General features: G+C 23.8%; 1 protein-coding gene across 1 annotated transcript in view; it reads left to right on the forward strand.

Moving 5' to 3' along the window:
* LOC126900915 (tachykinin-like peptides receptor 99D) overlaps positions 1-17615 on the forward strand; it is a 28473-nt gene that overhangs the window by 7368 nt on the left and 3490 nt on the right. The window contains exon 3 of the mRNA XM_050676953.1: positions 10331-10479. Coding sequence (XP_050532910.1) covers positions 10331-10479 — 149 coding nt within the window. The remainder of the gene's footprint in view (positions 1-10330; positions 10480-17615) is intronic.

Here is a 17615-nt window from a genome sequence, read left to right on the forward strand (position 1 = left end):
ACTCACTTTACGCTCTCTCCTTTCCATATAAAATAATCGATCTATGATTTATTCCTCCCACTCTTATAAGATATATAATGTTCTTCCCTCTTTCTAAAATAAGTATCAACCACAGCTAGATCATACGATATTACGAAATCCAGGATTCTTTTTCCAGCCTCATTCCCACTAAAACCTTACCCTTCATGTACTCTTTCATATTCTCTCCTCTCATTACCTACATGTTCATTCATATTTTCACCTATCATTGCATCCTCATTTCTAGGTACCCCTTGCTTCACCTCATCCATATCTCTACAAAACACTTTCTTGTCTATTTCATCATATTCTACTTTTGGTGCCTATACACTTATAACATTCAGCATTTTTTCCTCGAATATCAATTTTACGATTTTAATTCTGCCACTTTTCCTAGTTACTTCTACTACTTTACTTTTCATCTCCTCATACATTATTATCCCTACACCATTCTTTGTACTAAAATTACCTGAGTATATTATTTCATAACCTTCACCTATTTCCCTCGCTTTCTTTTCTTTCCACTTAGTTTCCTGTACACAACAAATATCCTCTTCAATTAATTTTCTACTAATTCTCTACTTCTATCAGTTAATTTTCTAACATTCTAAGTACCTATTTTTACTTTGTATCTATCTTAATGAGCAAATTACAGCAAAAAACTTAAATATAAAATTGATACGATTTACAAAGAAACAGTAATAGAAATTAATTGAATTATAAAATTAATTTCTTGAGGGTTTCAAATCACTTTACTATTTAATGAACAGTATAATATTAATAATAGTAATCTATAATCTTATTTGTGTGATACTACACGTATAATAAATATTTACTAATTGAAATGCTTGTTGATCTTAAACTATTTATAAAGTACTAAAAATGGAAATTGTAGCCAACCCTGTAAATTTGTAAATACTTGCATAATATTTTAGTTTCAGATTTTTATACTATTTTAAAATAATTATGTCAAATGAAATGTGTCACTTATATAATTTTAATAAATGATTTAAATGCTGTAGGTATATAATTTTATTTGAAAGAGTATAGATTTTAGACTTAGGCGCACTATAGTATAGCACGTGATTATTAAGAATTTGAATACATCTTGATTTGTGATAAAATTAGATAAATATTAATGATTTAACTTAGTGATAAAAAGTAAGTCTAGTAATGTAGCAAAATAATAACAGAAAAATGATAGGAAGAAACAAAAATGATCTACTAGATACATCGTTAAATTACACTAACTTTAACAGAAAGTCTAATTTCTTCGATATAATAACAATAATATTGTGCGGATTAAATGATTTTATAGTGATTTGTACGCAAATATTAACCAATGTTTGATAAATTTTAATAAGTTTTTCAATTATAAAATATAAGTTGTTGATATAACATTTTCAACAATCGTAATTACCGTAAAATATTTTTAAGTTGGATGCTCGATTATTATATTTATTCAAACTCTTCTGAATTAGAAAATTGAAAAACTTTAGTTTCGTTGTCCTTGTATTTTATCAATCATTTAACTTAATTATACTGTTAGTTTGTTATACAGTTAGTTTCTATTTAATATTTTCAAAGTACTTTGACTAATAAATCAAAACTCATATTGCATAAATTGCTATTCAGTTCTTGGCAAGATGCAAATAAGATTTTTTTCATAATTAATTAATAATTACTTCTGGCATTTTATAAAAAAACAAGTTTAGTAAATGTTGAATTACTTACACAAATTAGGTACCTTATACTACACATAAATCAAATTTCAACTTAATGCATTAACATTATGAAACTTTATGCTAAAATTTCGATACTATTGTAGATGATTTTACAACTAACAAAAAAAAAAAATCTAAAATTACTACAAAATTTTTACATTTATTAGTTAATGTTTTGTATTTGATAACCAAACAATCTAAAGTTTATAAACGTTTTTATCTATAAAGATACGCAAAAAGTAATGGTTTCGCACTTCTAAAATATGAATACAAAATAAATAAAAGAGATACACGGTCTATAATTCAAAATTACATTGGTTAATTGTTCAAATTATAAATGTACGTTTTCATATTTTAAAATAAATAAATAAAAAAAATTATTTTAATACATCTTAATATTTTTATACTAAATAATAAATTGTCATTTTTATTTGTTTAGAATTAATATATTTATTTATTAGCTTCGATGCTAAGTTGAGAAGGTATTTTTTTACTGTGATGTTTTTTTTTTTATTATTTTTTTTTGTATCTGTGAACGCTTAATCTCAGTTCTCGCTGAACCGATTTTGATGAACAATACGTCAAAAGAAAACAAATAGACCAATTATATATAATTTTTTATAAATTTGACTCTTTACCTGCCCACAGGGAGGGATTCAAAATGACAACTTTTTCATAAAAAATTAACATTTTCAACTTATCTTTTGAAAATGTTCCGAAAAGATTGACACATTTATATATACTTTAAATTAAAGCTTATGTAATATTTTTTAATTTGAAAAAAAAATTTACCTCGGGATTACTTGTCTTCATGGTGAAAATGACTACCGTATGCAAAAATATACTATATTTGTGTTAAAATTCTGGGTTTTATGTTTTATTTTATTTCAAAATACCTGATAAAGGTAGTACACTAATTTTCATAAATTTTATATAAATCAAATTAATATAGCATATAAAGTTAAAATTATTTATATTTTTTTGCTTTTTTAAGTCGAGAAATATAACTTTTAAATTTGATCTAGCTTCAATTGCCATTTCTTTCAGGTGACAAAAGCGACGTACGGTTGCCGAGTCGGTAACATTTGTGTCTTACGCGCTTGGGGTACAAAGTTCCAATCCGAGTATGGCAAGGAATTTTTTGCATTTTTTTCTTAATTTTTTTTAAGTTAGAATAAATTTTCAACTCATTTGATTTTTATCAAATTTCAAGAAGAAATTTTCTTATTCATATTAAAATTATTTTACTATATTTTAGGTTTTAGTTTCAATGCAAAGCTGAGAAGATATTTTTTTGTGACTATCATTTATTTTTTCTACTCTAACTTGACCTACTTTGAATGAAAGAGTTATATAAATAGTATTTATTATAAAAAAATTGTATTGATCCAAATATTTTTTAAAAAGTTATAGCATTATAAAATATAAAAAAGAAATTTTTTACAAAAATCTTATTTTTTCTTATTAACTTTGATGACCGTTTTATAATAAAGAATGTTGCATAAACTTTAATTTAAGATATATATAAAATTGTCAGTATTTCCGGAAAACACTTTCAAAAGTTAATTTTTTGTTTTGAAAAAGTTGTCATTTTGAATTCCCACTATGGACAGGTTAATGGTCAGATTTATAAAAAAAATACATCAAATGATAGGTAAAGACACCGTACATCTAATTTATATATATATATATATATATTGATTTTTTCATTTTTGAAAAAGTTATGGCAGTTTTAAATAAAAAAAATTAAAAAATTAACGATTTTTAAATTTGTAATTTTTTTGAAGATTTTCCCCATTTACGGGGAACGAGGGAAATGTTTTTCAATTTTTGAAGATAATGTCTTCGACTAAATATGATTTGTGATATTTTGACGTATCATTGATAGAAATCGGTTGGTGAAATCTGAGAAAAAGTGGTAACAGACACGAAAAATAAATAAAAAAATACATAATAAAAAAAAAAAACACATCATAGTAAAATTAATACCTTCCAGCTTTGCAGCAAAGGTAAAAAAAAATCTTCCCAATTTTGTTTCTCTTTTAGATAAAAAAAATGTTTAGAAAGTTATCGTAAAATAGGGCTAATTTGCATCTAAATGCACCGAAATAAAATTGTCTAATATTATTGCCTATTTGTAATGAAATATGTGGAAATATTTCGAGTATAAAATACGTAGGCATATTGTGTAGTATGTTTTCACTGTTATATTATATATTATTGTTCCTACTCTTTATTTTTAGCACTTTACTGTTATTACAAAGTAATATTTAAGGTGCAAAATTGATCTATATTATAGTATTAGTTCCATAATATTTATTTCGAGATAGTTTAACGCAGCAGGTTTAGATCAACTGAATAATGTTTTTGTACACATTTAATTATTAATTGGATAACAACCAAGTGAATGCATTTTTTGATGCTGGCATTTGTTACTTTCCATAGGAATGATGCCAAAGATTTTACTATCAACTTCATTCATTTATTCAGCTATTTTCGGTTTCCAAATTCGTCCATAACCAAGGACACAATAATACTGTTTACCGAATCGATCAAATATTTTTCTAACATGGAATTACTATTCATATACTATGTGTACAATAATTGCATTATTTTATACATCCTTTAGTTATCAGATGACAATAACTTTTTTTATTAGAATTTATAAATAATCTTTATAATAAAAGCCGTCATTAAGTCATAATGGGTAATGAATAAGAAGTTTGAGTTTAAACACTGGCGTTTATCCTTAAATGTATTATGTGATTATTTTTCTTAAAAATCTTAAAGATGTAATTATACATTAGTTAAATAATAATTTAATCATTATGATTAGAGAATTTTTTAAAACTTCAGGTAATCGAATTCAAAGCATTCGTTTATCATATAGAACTTTTTTTAATTTGTATTCCTACTTGATACCTAACTCTAATTATATATATATATATATATATATATGTAACTTGTACATTTTGTATTCTAAGTTTTTCATATTAAGTTTTCATATTATTCATATTAAGTTTTTTCTTTCTTCTTGTTACCTTATGATTATGTTTATGATGAGATTGCGTGATTTTTTATTGTATAGCCAAAATGTGCTTCATTTAGGAATAAATATTTCAATTTATTATTCAGTTTTTACTAGTGATTAAATTCTATATAAATTTTCTTGATTTTTAATAACATCAGTTATTTATACTAAAGTTGTTTATTCAATGTTTAAATATTATCTTGAAATTTTCCAAAATAAATCAATTATTTATTTCGTCAAAATGAAATATACCTTATAATAATTATATTATATAAATAATTATAACCATATAATAATTAATGAAATAAAACCCAAATTACATAAAAAATACCGTCTGTAATAAAGTTTATTTTATAAATATTTTTTTTAAATCCAAGCATGAGCCTATATTTGGATTTAAAGAATTAAATACCTCAAAAACTTTGGTTTATTAGATTTAATAGAACTTTTTAAGCCCACGTCAGATCATGATATAATCGTTTGGTGGTGTGACTTTTATTATGTATAAGCATAAAACTTTATATTACATTACTAAATTATGCAAATTTTTCTATTCATAATATGTTTAGATTTGATACAAACTCGATTTGGATAATTTATGTTATCAACTTAAAATATAGTTTGTTTTAAAATGACCTTATGTTATTTTCATTATACCTTGTTTTTAAGAATCGAGTACAGAATTAAAGGTACTTACCTTTGTGTGATTTTAAATACTTACTATTAAATTATTTTCTGAAACTAATATTTGACTGTTAAAATATATTTTGATAAATTTAAAGTAAAAATCAATTATAGTATAAAAATAATGTCATAATATTTAAAAAAATTAAACATTTTTATTTGCAAAACATTTTTATATATTATTAAGAATATCTCGATAGATTTATTCTATAATCAATTTTTGTGTAATTTCGAATCCGTTGCAACGTTTATCTTCGGAACTATAGTTACAGTTCTTAACTATGCAAATTATCATTGAAACTCTACAACCAACAATTATACCCTAGAAAATAACCTTAATAATATAACAATCTGTAAAAGCTTTAATATAATTAAATTTGGATGTATCGTAAATATTTCCTAATAAACAAATTGATTTAATAACATGAATATCATTTAAGTTATATTATGTCAGAAAAATTAAGTGGCTATAAAAAAAATAAATATCGCTTCGTATTTTAATTATTATTTTGATTGATACTCACTGTTCGTAAGTTCAAATTAAATTAAATTTATCACTATTGTTACTATTGATATTCTTTGTTAAAAATCATTTTTGTTCAATTATTGTTAACAAACATGAAAGCTATTTCATGTAAATGATTTTCGTCATTGAGTATTAAACAAAATACATGTTTCTATTATTGAGATAATTTGTAGTGAATCAAAAAAAGAAAAAATAATATAAAAAACTTTACATGTAATAAATGTATTATTTTAAGGGGTTATTAATTTAGGGAGCTACTTTGAGAGTTGCTTAAAAGTAATAAGTTAAATAGAATATGACGGGATTTGGGCTCTTATTTGATTCACTACTTTATTGTATTAATAATATTATTACTCGGGATATGAGTACGAGGGTCTGTAAGAAAGATAGAAGATGATTGAAAAATAAAGTGATCTTTATTTTATTAATATGTGATTCATTATAATTAATTGTCAATTTTTAAATATCAATAATGCCACGAGTTTTGACGGTTATCGATGATAGGTGGGATTGAGTCATTCGCGTGTCTACTCAGAGTGGTATGGTGGCTATACATATGAACCTCCAACCTAACTCCTGAAATAGACACGTATCAACGATATAACTCTGCCAAGTAACTCTGTACAAACATTATCGATTTATTAAATTTACTTGGTATATTTATTATTATTGATAATCACTTGATTTTCCTGTATGCCTACTTAATCTATGTACTCATAAAATTTAATTCTAAACCTTATTTATTTTTGGTGAATTTATTAGATTCCTACCTTGATATTTTCTGCTATACTCTTAAATAAATAGATGTTGTGTTTTTCTTTGAACAAATATAACTGTGTTGACGGCGGATCACTTCTTGCATATATTTCGTAGTGTGGAATGATCGAGCGTAGTGAGTGCCTCTGTAAATATCTGATTTCATCTGTCTCAGAATGCTCTTTATTTTTGGCTTTTTATATTAAATTTGACCGTAGTTCAAAGGCAAGAAGTAATCCCCGACGCCACCGTTATTTCTTTATTAATCGTAATTTATTACATGTTATTTATTACATTTTCATCAATAATGATCTACATATTATAAAATACTATCATATCTTATATAATAATTTAGACATAGTTTATTACCCTTCATCTTATGTGCTACCATTACATATTGTTTATTATTTCCTGTTTGTTTTATATAATTAATATATACTCTTTTTCTACGAAGTTTCATTAGTATTTTTAAACATTTAAAAGGTACATATATATATCTTATTTTTATTGGTATACATTTTATTTTGTGTAATTGATTGATTGAAGTCTTAAATACTACATTATGACATTAATGATCTAATGTGTATACAAATAATTTATTATGATATTAATGATGTACTATGTATATCNGTAATTTATTATGACATTAATGATGTACTATGTATATCATTACAAATTATAATTACTTTTGCATAGATTAAAAATAATTATTTAAATTCTTAAATATTTATCATTTTTAAAATATTAACTACTGGCGTCTTTAAGGAGGATATAGATGTAATATTTCCTCCATGACAAAAATTGTAATATGGTGCCATATTACAATGATACAAATTTTTTGTTTAGGCGAGTTAGTGAACATTTTTCATATGTATTTTTCTCTAAAGGCAAAATTACACTTACATCACTGGAACTTACAAATTGTTTATTTATTTAATTTCTACTCATTTTCAGATGTTGGATACCTGTTACCCTAAATTAAACTGGTATTACTGGGGAAGGGATAAATGCAGTGGTTTCTTGTTGCGTTCTGCACTGGGACATGGTGATTTTTGCCATTATGTATGGTCACCCATCCGTACACTACGATAGCAGGCGTGATCTGACAATAGAGTTTTGAAAATTTAAATGTGTTTAAAATAATAACTTTAAAATTTAAAATACACTATACTTATATTAAAAATTGTTTATATTATATGCCTGATAAAATTTGAGAAAATGTGTTATCGATGATGTTTTTTTGTTTACTTATAATTGATAAAGCAAATAAAATTAATTTAAAACTAATTTAATTTAAATGAGGGTGTATAGTTAATTTAGACGTAAAATACACTCCTAAAATTAATATAATATTTACATATTATGTAAATCTTGAGTAGTACCAATTGAGTTATATTTTTAACTATCATATCTAATTTACATAGAATTATTATACAAAACAATGGTATGAACACAATCCAAAATAAATGGAATAGCATGACTATGTGAAAGGTAATAATAAATTTTGTAGAAAATAATTTTTATTCATCAAGTATGAATCATAAAATTCACTTTTACCAGCTTAATTATTTATATTGCTATCGCAACTTTAATGTTGCACAGTCACGTACAATTTTTTTAAAGACAGCTTTTTGTGCTTCCTTTTTAATTCCTACCAAAAATTTTACATCACAATTAGAAAATTTCATGAATATTAAATTAAACAATGTACTAATATAATACTAAACAAGAAACAATATCAGTTTTACTTAACGACTTTAAATCATTTTAAAATAAATAAAACAGTCACTATAAATTTATTAATTTTAATGTATGTTATACTTCAATTTTTTTTAATATAATATACACTTAAAATAAAATTATTAGAGTTTTTGTTTGCATTATAAGATTATACCAAATCAAAGGAAAAAAATTTAGTTTTTAAAAAAGTTGAACATAATAAAATTTAAGGTGAAAGGTAACTTAACAGTTCTAACATTAACTAATATTGAACACTTTTAAAAAGAATTGGTGGAAACTAAAGAACTTAAATCTTTCAACTACGTTATTCACTAGGGACTTAATGTCAACATACTTGAAATTTTACACTGTTAACGACACTATGAAACTAAAGTCAATAATAAATAGGAATCGAATTGCCCAGGGATCTTAGGTGTTATGTATAAAACCAGACGAACTCGGTTATGTATGTTGGTAATGTGATTTGTACTTATACCCAGTTAATGATACTTTAACTGACATTTGTTAACGGCCATGTACAAAACTATTTCTTTTAAAGACAACCTTGAAACATAACAACGTAACCGAAACGTTTAAATACGCTATTTAGAAAATGAAAGGTGGATTTTCATTGTCGACTAATAATCATTAAGCAGTTCGTAATCCCCTTAATTAAAGAAACATTCAATAATATTATTTATTATTGTACTATTTACTAAAAATAATATTTTTATTTTGATAATTTGTAACATTTAATTTTTTTATGAAACAAAGAAAAAATAGAGTAATCTAATACAAGTAATATATAGATAGACTAAATAAATTATATTACCATTAAATTACTTTCATAATATAAACATAATGTAAAAGTTATTTAAAGGATGACAATTCTATACTTTTTGTTTTATTCTTAATATTTTCAACTGATAAGTGTTAAGAACTAATCCTTAAAAATTGTTCAAATTTTTAAATTTATCTAAACGAGCTGATCTTAATTATATTTTTTATGGTTATTGATCTCTCGAGTAATTTTGTTCATTCAAATACAATATTTAATAAATTCGAGTCTTTATTTGATTTTTGTTTAGATATTCTCAAAACAACATTTAAGTGTAAATCATATTCTCATTGAAAGATAACATTTATTAAATATTTAAAAGAATGCCACAAAAATATACATTTTTTTAATTACTAATACTATTGTTTGAATTAAAAAATGCTGCAGAGTCCATTTTTGAATTTTTTAAAAGTAGCATTTGATAAAAAATTATTTATCCATTATGGATATATAATTTTTGACAAAACTTTTAAAAAAGTATTTAGTAATCTAGACTAAATAATCCTAATAGAAAACTATTAAAAATCGTGTTTTCTTTATTAGTTGCATGTCAATAATACTATAAAGTCGATTTTAAATATGTATTAAAATATTTGTTTACATTTTATTATCAACCTATACGGGTTCTCTTATACTCTTTAAAGATGTATTCATTGATATTACTATATAGTAATAAAGAAGTTTTCTGCAATGCAAACATAACTGTTTTGGTAGTTTTCTGACACACAATTTCTAAAAAAATTGTTTTTTTCAATATTTATTGAGTCAGAATTCCTAATTACTCAAAAGTATTTGTTAATCTGCAATAAAATATTTTGGGTGATTAATATTTTATCAGCTGCTAAACCTAAAAAAACAAATTATTCTATTTACTTAAGTATCTATGATAGAGCTTATGATATGTCTTTCAATAAATGTAAAATGAAGATAGACCTGAGTATGCAAAAATAAAGTAACAAGTTTTTTTTTAGATTTCATACATAAAAATGCTTATTAATGCAAGTTCTGAACATTTATATGTGAAATATTTATAGTTCCAGGCAGCATTACTACAAAAATGGAATCTGCCATCGTTTATGTGTGCCTTTTGTCCGTTTATATCCGCACTGTCAATCACAGTTAGTGTATTTACACTTACAGCCATTGCCGTGGATAGACGCCAAGCCATTCTGAATCCATTCGCGTAAGCTTACTACTTTTATACTTTAAATTTTTTATGTGTAGTAAATTACAAACAAATTTTGTTATCATTAGTGTGAACAAATATTTATGTAATGAAATTATGTTTATAGTATATTATTAATTAGTTGAACTGAAATAACGAATGTAATCGCTGTTATCAAAAATCTTTAAAGTTATTATGTTTAAAATATCTATTTGTAAAAAATTACTTTAGTGCTCATGTTAACGTATTATTTTAAACAGAATTAAAGCAAATATATTATTGACGTTTCAAAATAAATTTTATTAAGACAGAAGTCTTTAAATTTAATTTGAACTATGTTTGTACTATTTTCATTTTATTATAAAAAACGAGGAAAGTAAATTTTTAGCATATTTTATAGGCAATAAAAATGATAAATTTTAACATAAAATTAAAAACAAATTATATATTTATATTATTACATTCACATATGAATTCCTCAATAATTTCAAAAAATAACACAGTCTAATTTTCCGGAAAAATCAATTCTTCAAGAAATTTTCAAAGAATTTTGAATTTTATAAACTATAAAATAAGAACAAGATATATCATTTAAAATCGGAATATTATTTATATATTTATAGTTAGAGATTGATTGAAAAAACAGTAGCATAGTGGGGTCGCGGCACAGAGTGGACGTGGCATAGTTGGGTCAAGTATAATGATATCTGATTGATTGAAATCACTATCATAAAAAACGCTTCGATGCAAAATCTGTACATAGTGTTTAATTTTAAAAAAATTGGTGGATTATTCCAAAGCAAAAGAAATTCCTATTTCCTTTATTATTCCTGATTTATTTCTTGAAATTAGAAAACTGTTTTATGGATAAATATTTATTAAGGATTAAATATAGTATGAGATTGATATTTAATAATTTAGTATTGTAGTTTTTTGGGAGAATTAATAAAAAATTATAAAGTAGTTATTACTTGTATGGCAAACGTGTAAAATAATTGAAAGGTTTAATACAAAACTTTACAAAACAAAATTTGTTGTTAATTATGAATTAAAGGTTTTACAAGGAATTGTCTACTGATTCAATAATATACTTTTATTATTTAATTTTTCGTGCTAATTTCAAATCTTCAATTAGATTTTTTCTATCACCCCTAATATACTACTAATTAGTTAAAAAATGAAAAAATTTCCCTCGTTTCCCGTAAATGGGGAAAAGCTTCAAAAAAATTATAAATTTAAAAATCGCTAATTTTCAAAATTTTTAAAAAATTTTTTAATAAAACCTGCCATAACTTTTTTAAAAATGAACAAATCAAAATAATTTTTTTTTTTATAGATGCTTGAAGGCTTTAATTATCATTTAGTATATTTTTTTTATAAATTTGACCCTTTACCTGCCCACAGGGGGGGATTTAAAATGACAACTATTTTACAAAAAATTAATTTTTTAAACTTAACATTTGAAAGTGTTCCGGAAAGTCTGACACTTTTATATATATCTTAAATTAAACCTAATGTAATGTTTTTTATTATAAAAAAAAAAAATTTCGAACTTTATTTTGTCTTCACGGTAAAAATGGCTGCCGAATGCTATTTTTGTATAAAAATTCTCCATTTTAAATTTAAATTTTTTACTTTAAAATGCTATAACTTTTTAAAAAATGTATGGATCAATACAAAGTTTTCATGAGAAGTAGTATTTATATACATCTTTCATTCGACATACTTTATCTTAATCAGGATATAAATAAGGAAATAGCAAATAATGTAGCTTTTGGAATAATCCACCAATTTTTTAAAATTAAACACTATCTAAAGATTTGCATCGAAGCGTTTTTTTATGATAGTGATTTTAATTACTGTCAGATATCTTACTTGATCCAACTATACCACGCCACCACTGTGCCGCGACCCCCCTATGCTGGGTTTTTTTCAATTATAAACTTTCATTAAAATTAACTTTAAATAACCAAAAAAATACGTTGAACATGACATTTTGAACCGAAATTTTGTACAGATTTGTTTTAATATATTAAAAATAAAAATAAATGTTTAAATGTACATAATACTTGTTTTTATAAATTAGTAATAATGTAAAAAAAAAAAAATCTAATTGTAGTTATTCAATCTAAAAGAGATAAAAATCAATTATTTAACATTTTTTCACCTCAAAAAATATTAAGAAAAAAATGCAAAAGAAACTATTCAGCAGACGGATTTGTACGATATTTGATCTTTTGACATATTTTTCATCAAAATCGGTCTAGTGCGGTTAAGAATAAGTGGTAACAGTCACAAAAAAAAAAAAAAAACACATCATAGTAAGATTAATACCTTTTCGTCTTCGCTAAGCTTTTCGAAGCTAAAAAAAAGTTAAATCAGTATGATAAATGTTCTTGAAATTTAAAAGGGATATTAAATTTTTGGTAAAAATTGAATAAATACATTAATTGTTTTTATATTAAGTATGAAATGTATGCTTAAAACTGATTTATTATAAAATCAAGTAGTTTTAGAGGTGCGTTTCCCAACAAATTTTATTAAAACAGAAAGCCTTAAAATTTAAGTTGTACAATATTTGCATTGTTCTATTTTAAATTGAAGGAAATTAAGAGAGGTTAAAATAAATTATCTATTCTTAATTATTATTGTACATGAATTAATTTATAATATCGTTATATAACCGTTTTTATCCTGCTTTAATTTTCTAGAGAAATCAATTCTCCGAAGACACTTTAAAAGTAAATAATTTCTATTTTATAAAATTTAATAACAAACTCATGGAGAGTGAAAAAAATTCAATAATGCATATCTATATAATTAATTAAATTAAATTATTGATAATAATTATTGTCCAATTACTATCCAACAATACGAAAATTAGGGAACCCATGTTTTTCTTGTATGCCTTTGTATCTAATATTTCTTATACATTTTTTGAGGTATTCAATTAATTAAAATTTTAATATCAGAAATAAACTATCCAAAGCAATGGTTATTATAATAAGAAATAAAAATAATAGATAATATTATATTAATTATAAGTTCATGTTATTTAGTTAGATAAAAAATATTAATTACTTAAGCTAAAGATGTTTTACTCATATTTTATTTTTGTATTTCTTATAAATTTGAATACTAGATTTTAATAATAAGATTTTTGGGCCAGATATATCTAAATATGGTAGCTTGATTATAAATAAAGGAATTAAAATTTAAAAAAAAAAGTAGTTTGATTTTAATATTATTATTAAAATTTGTTTATTGTAATTATTATATTAAACGTTTAAAACATTATTTTATTCGTTTTTAGCGTATTCTGGTATAATTGATAAATTTAAAACGATTTATTAAATATTTGTACGTTATATAAATAATTTTTCTGTATAATTTTATCATCTAATATAGACCTTTTCCATGACCTTAATAGCCTCTACTTTCTGTTATTTCTGTGACACTGACTTTGTACTTTAACTTTGTAATTACCTCTTTTGCCCATTTATGATGTCTCATTCCTGGAACTAATATTTTGCCCATCTAATAATTTTAACCATCACTTTCTTTTTTATTCAACGTCAAAGTTACAGTCTTTTCCTACTAATCTTGTTTATAATCTTTCCAACGAATTTGTATTCTTTCGGTTCGCTTATTATTAACTTATATTTGCTGATAATTCAATTTGTCCAAATTCAACGGCTTTTTATTTTTATTCCTAGTCTTAATATTAGACTAAGATGTTCTCTCATAATTTTGTTCTTTTACTTCTGAATTTTATGCTATTTCCTTGGTCCTCGAGCTTATTCGATTCATCAAACTTTCAATTGTTTTAATATTTTCTAATTCATTGAAAGTTCTTTTTTTCGCTCTTCTAACCTTTTTAAAAATGCTGATCTTTTCTCGCTGTCAAACTGCATTAACTCGTCATATTTTTTTAGGTAATTCAAACAGAGAATTTTTATGGTGTCCTAATCACGTAGGTATCTTTTTTATACATTTGTATAAAAATTAAAGAAAAACTATAAACAATTGTCTAGGAAATCAATAAACTAATTAATAATGAGTATAATCGGGTAATGAACATTAATAGTAACGAAAATTAGTTATACACATTAACTTCAAAATCAAAAAGAGAATATCTTTTATTTAAAAATAAGCAACCACAGGTTAATATCTTAGGTTAGAATTTTTATCTTTAAATAATTTTTACCAATCTAATTTCATCTGTATTTTAAAAATTAAAAAAACATTTCATGCAATTTTTGTTAGAGATTTATTTATAAATTTGGAGCATAACTCAGATTGTTATTGAACTGAGATGGACATTAATTAATTCTCCTAAAGCTTAGTTTCTTTTATAAGGTAACAGAAACATCGTTATAATCTATGGAAACAATAGAAACCTTTTTTTAATTTCTAATCACTTTGTTTGCGAAATAATAATGATTATATACAATATACTATTAAACTGATTGTAAATAGATACTGTTTGTAGACTATATATAGGTTATAAAAATCCTTTCTTGTATTATAAAATTATATATATAATAAAACAACCTAATGAAATTTATTTTTGTATTAAACAACAAAATTATATCAGAAAACACTACAACGAATAAAGCAAACGTTTAAAATTATTATTGCAATAAACATTTTATAATAATAACTTAAAACAATTTTTTTTTAATTTCAATCCTTGTATTTATATTTAGGCTGTCAATAATAATCAAGTATTGAATATTCAAGAATATGGAAATATTGTAAAATATAAGATTTCTCATGAAGTTTATTTATGTAGATTAACAGTCCAGATAATAATTATTAAATACTTATTATCTTATAATATTAAAGTTGTAATAAATCCGAAATATGAACTTGTTAAAGTTTTTATGGATTGCTGTATTATTTAATATATACTTAAATATATATACACATCTTTAGTTTTGTGCTGACGTTTCGAACTTGTTGCACAGTTCATCTTCGAAGCGACAGTTACAGTTCTAAATTATATTGTCGGCCTATCTTGTTTTCTGATCATTTTTCTATCGCTAATTGATAATCATATATGGATTATTTTTGATGTTGATAGAGATATACAAATTTTTTTTATAATATAGTCAATTAATTATTTGAAAGAAATTATATCAAATAAAGTGTTAAATAAATAAATAAATAAATAATGGTAAAATTAATACTTTCTCAACTTTGTATTGAAACTATAGTTTGTTAGGATGGCAAAATCATACACTTTTCTTGATTTTTTTGTAAGTAGGGACCTTATGGCAGAACTTCAGGTTCTGGTGCTCTAATTACAATTTTATTATACATTTTAGTAAGATTATAATTCAAATTACACAAAATAATCATTCAACATTAAATTTATCATATGTAATTGAGTTTTCTATGGATTGATTCAAGGTATTTTAAACAATTTGTTTATATACTTGTTCAATCATGTACTATTTTTGGATAATTGTACGCATAAAAGTAGAATAGTCAATTTATTTGATGAGGAAGAGCTAAATTTAATCCTCCCTCGCCCCAAAAAAAAAAATTGTTTCTATATTTCAGAGGGACTTAATTGTAAATTAGAAGGCTAAACCCTAGCTCTCCACTCCGCCCCCGAGTCTCGTACCAATATTTTATTATATATGTTGTTCAAATCTCATTTTATGTAATCCTTGAACTGTATCCTTATTTACTAAACATTCTGTACAATAAAATTTAACAAATATTAGCACTAAAGTATATAAAATTAAATATTTTTCGCGTTTTTCAGTCATTAAAGTTATTATTCATTAAACATAAAAAAAAATAAAACATTTTTTGTATGTTTTTTTCTCAGGTTTTTTTTCAAATAAGAAGTAAAACTATTTTTTTAAACCTATGGTTGTGGATGTTATTGTCGTGTTGTGTTGTTATGACTGTCTGCTTGTAATTGATGTTATTTTCGTTGTTGTTTTCGACGTTCTTTACATTTTACTCTTCCTTTTCTGAATGACATTTTCCAGGTATGTTTATTATGGCCTTTCATTGTGTTATTTTGTTTATTATCTAGTCTTCTTTTTTCTTGGTAATAGGTAACCAAGTCTTTCCGATTTTCCATTCATCTTCTTTGTTTTAATTTTCTATTTCTATTGCTATTTTTATACATTTGATTACCAAGATGATATCCTTATTCAAAATTTCGACCTTATCAAATTAGATTTAGTGTCCATTGTTTTTATGTATTCGGCTACCGTGGATTTTAATACCCTTTGATAGTCTACGTCTTTTTTATGTTTTTTTATTCTTGTTGCAATTGCTTTTTATATTTGTCCAATATATTTTTCCACATGAACAAAGTATTTCATAGAATTCTAATTTTCGCATCCAGTTATACGTCCTTTGGGCTTCGAAGTTGTGTTTCTAAGATTGTGATCGTTTTTAATTCAGTCTTATTTTGAATTTATTTGTGGTTCGGCAGATACGGTACGTAAATTCTTGTGTTTACGACAATATTAAAGTTCCTTTTTATTTTCTACTTTGTTTTNAATTCTTGTGTTTACGACAATATTAAAGTACCTTTTTATTTTCTACTTTGTTTTCATTTTAGCTAATGCTTTTCATTTTTTTTCTTTCGGCTTTTTAATGTTTTGAATAGTATAACTATTATTTAGAAGGGTTTTCTTAAAAAAAAATGTGATTTCTTCTTTATTGCTGTGTTCGTCAGCTAGTTTTACAATTCTTGTTGCCATTGTATATTTATACAATGTTTAAAAAGTTAAAAAAAAGGTAAATTGTTAAAAACAATGAAAAATATTGAAACCCGTTTCCTTACTCACTGAACTCTATGTATAGTTATTCCATTTTCTGTGTAGAGCGGTGGTTTGAATCAGCATATATGTGTTTGTTACATAAACGGGTTTCTATTGTTCTCATTGTTTGTAAAAATTGATCTGTTTCCTTATTTACCAAACATTTAGTACATGTTATGTTATGTATTTTCACTGTAAACTGTATGTCGGTGTGTATTATTGTATTATTAGATATTCCAAGTACTATTTTAGTTGGTTATCACCGTGATATCAAAGAACAAACGTGAAAAACAGTGTTTAGTAAGTAAGGAAACGGGTTTCTTTTGTTCTCATTGTTTATAATAATTGATATGTTTCCTT

The sequence above is a fragment of the Daktulosphaira vitifoliae genome, unplaced genomic scaffold (assembly GCF_025091365.1).
Source record: "Daktulosphaira vitifoliae isolate Bord-2020 unplaced genomic scaffold, ASM2509136v1 Scaffold_1, whole genome shotgun sequence".
Taxonomy (NCBI): Eukaryota; Metazoa; Arthropoda; class Insecta; order Hemiptera; family Phylloxeridae; genus Daktulosphaira; species Daktulosphaira vitifoliae.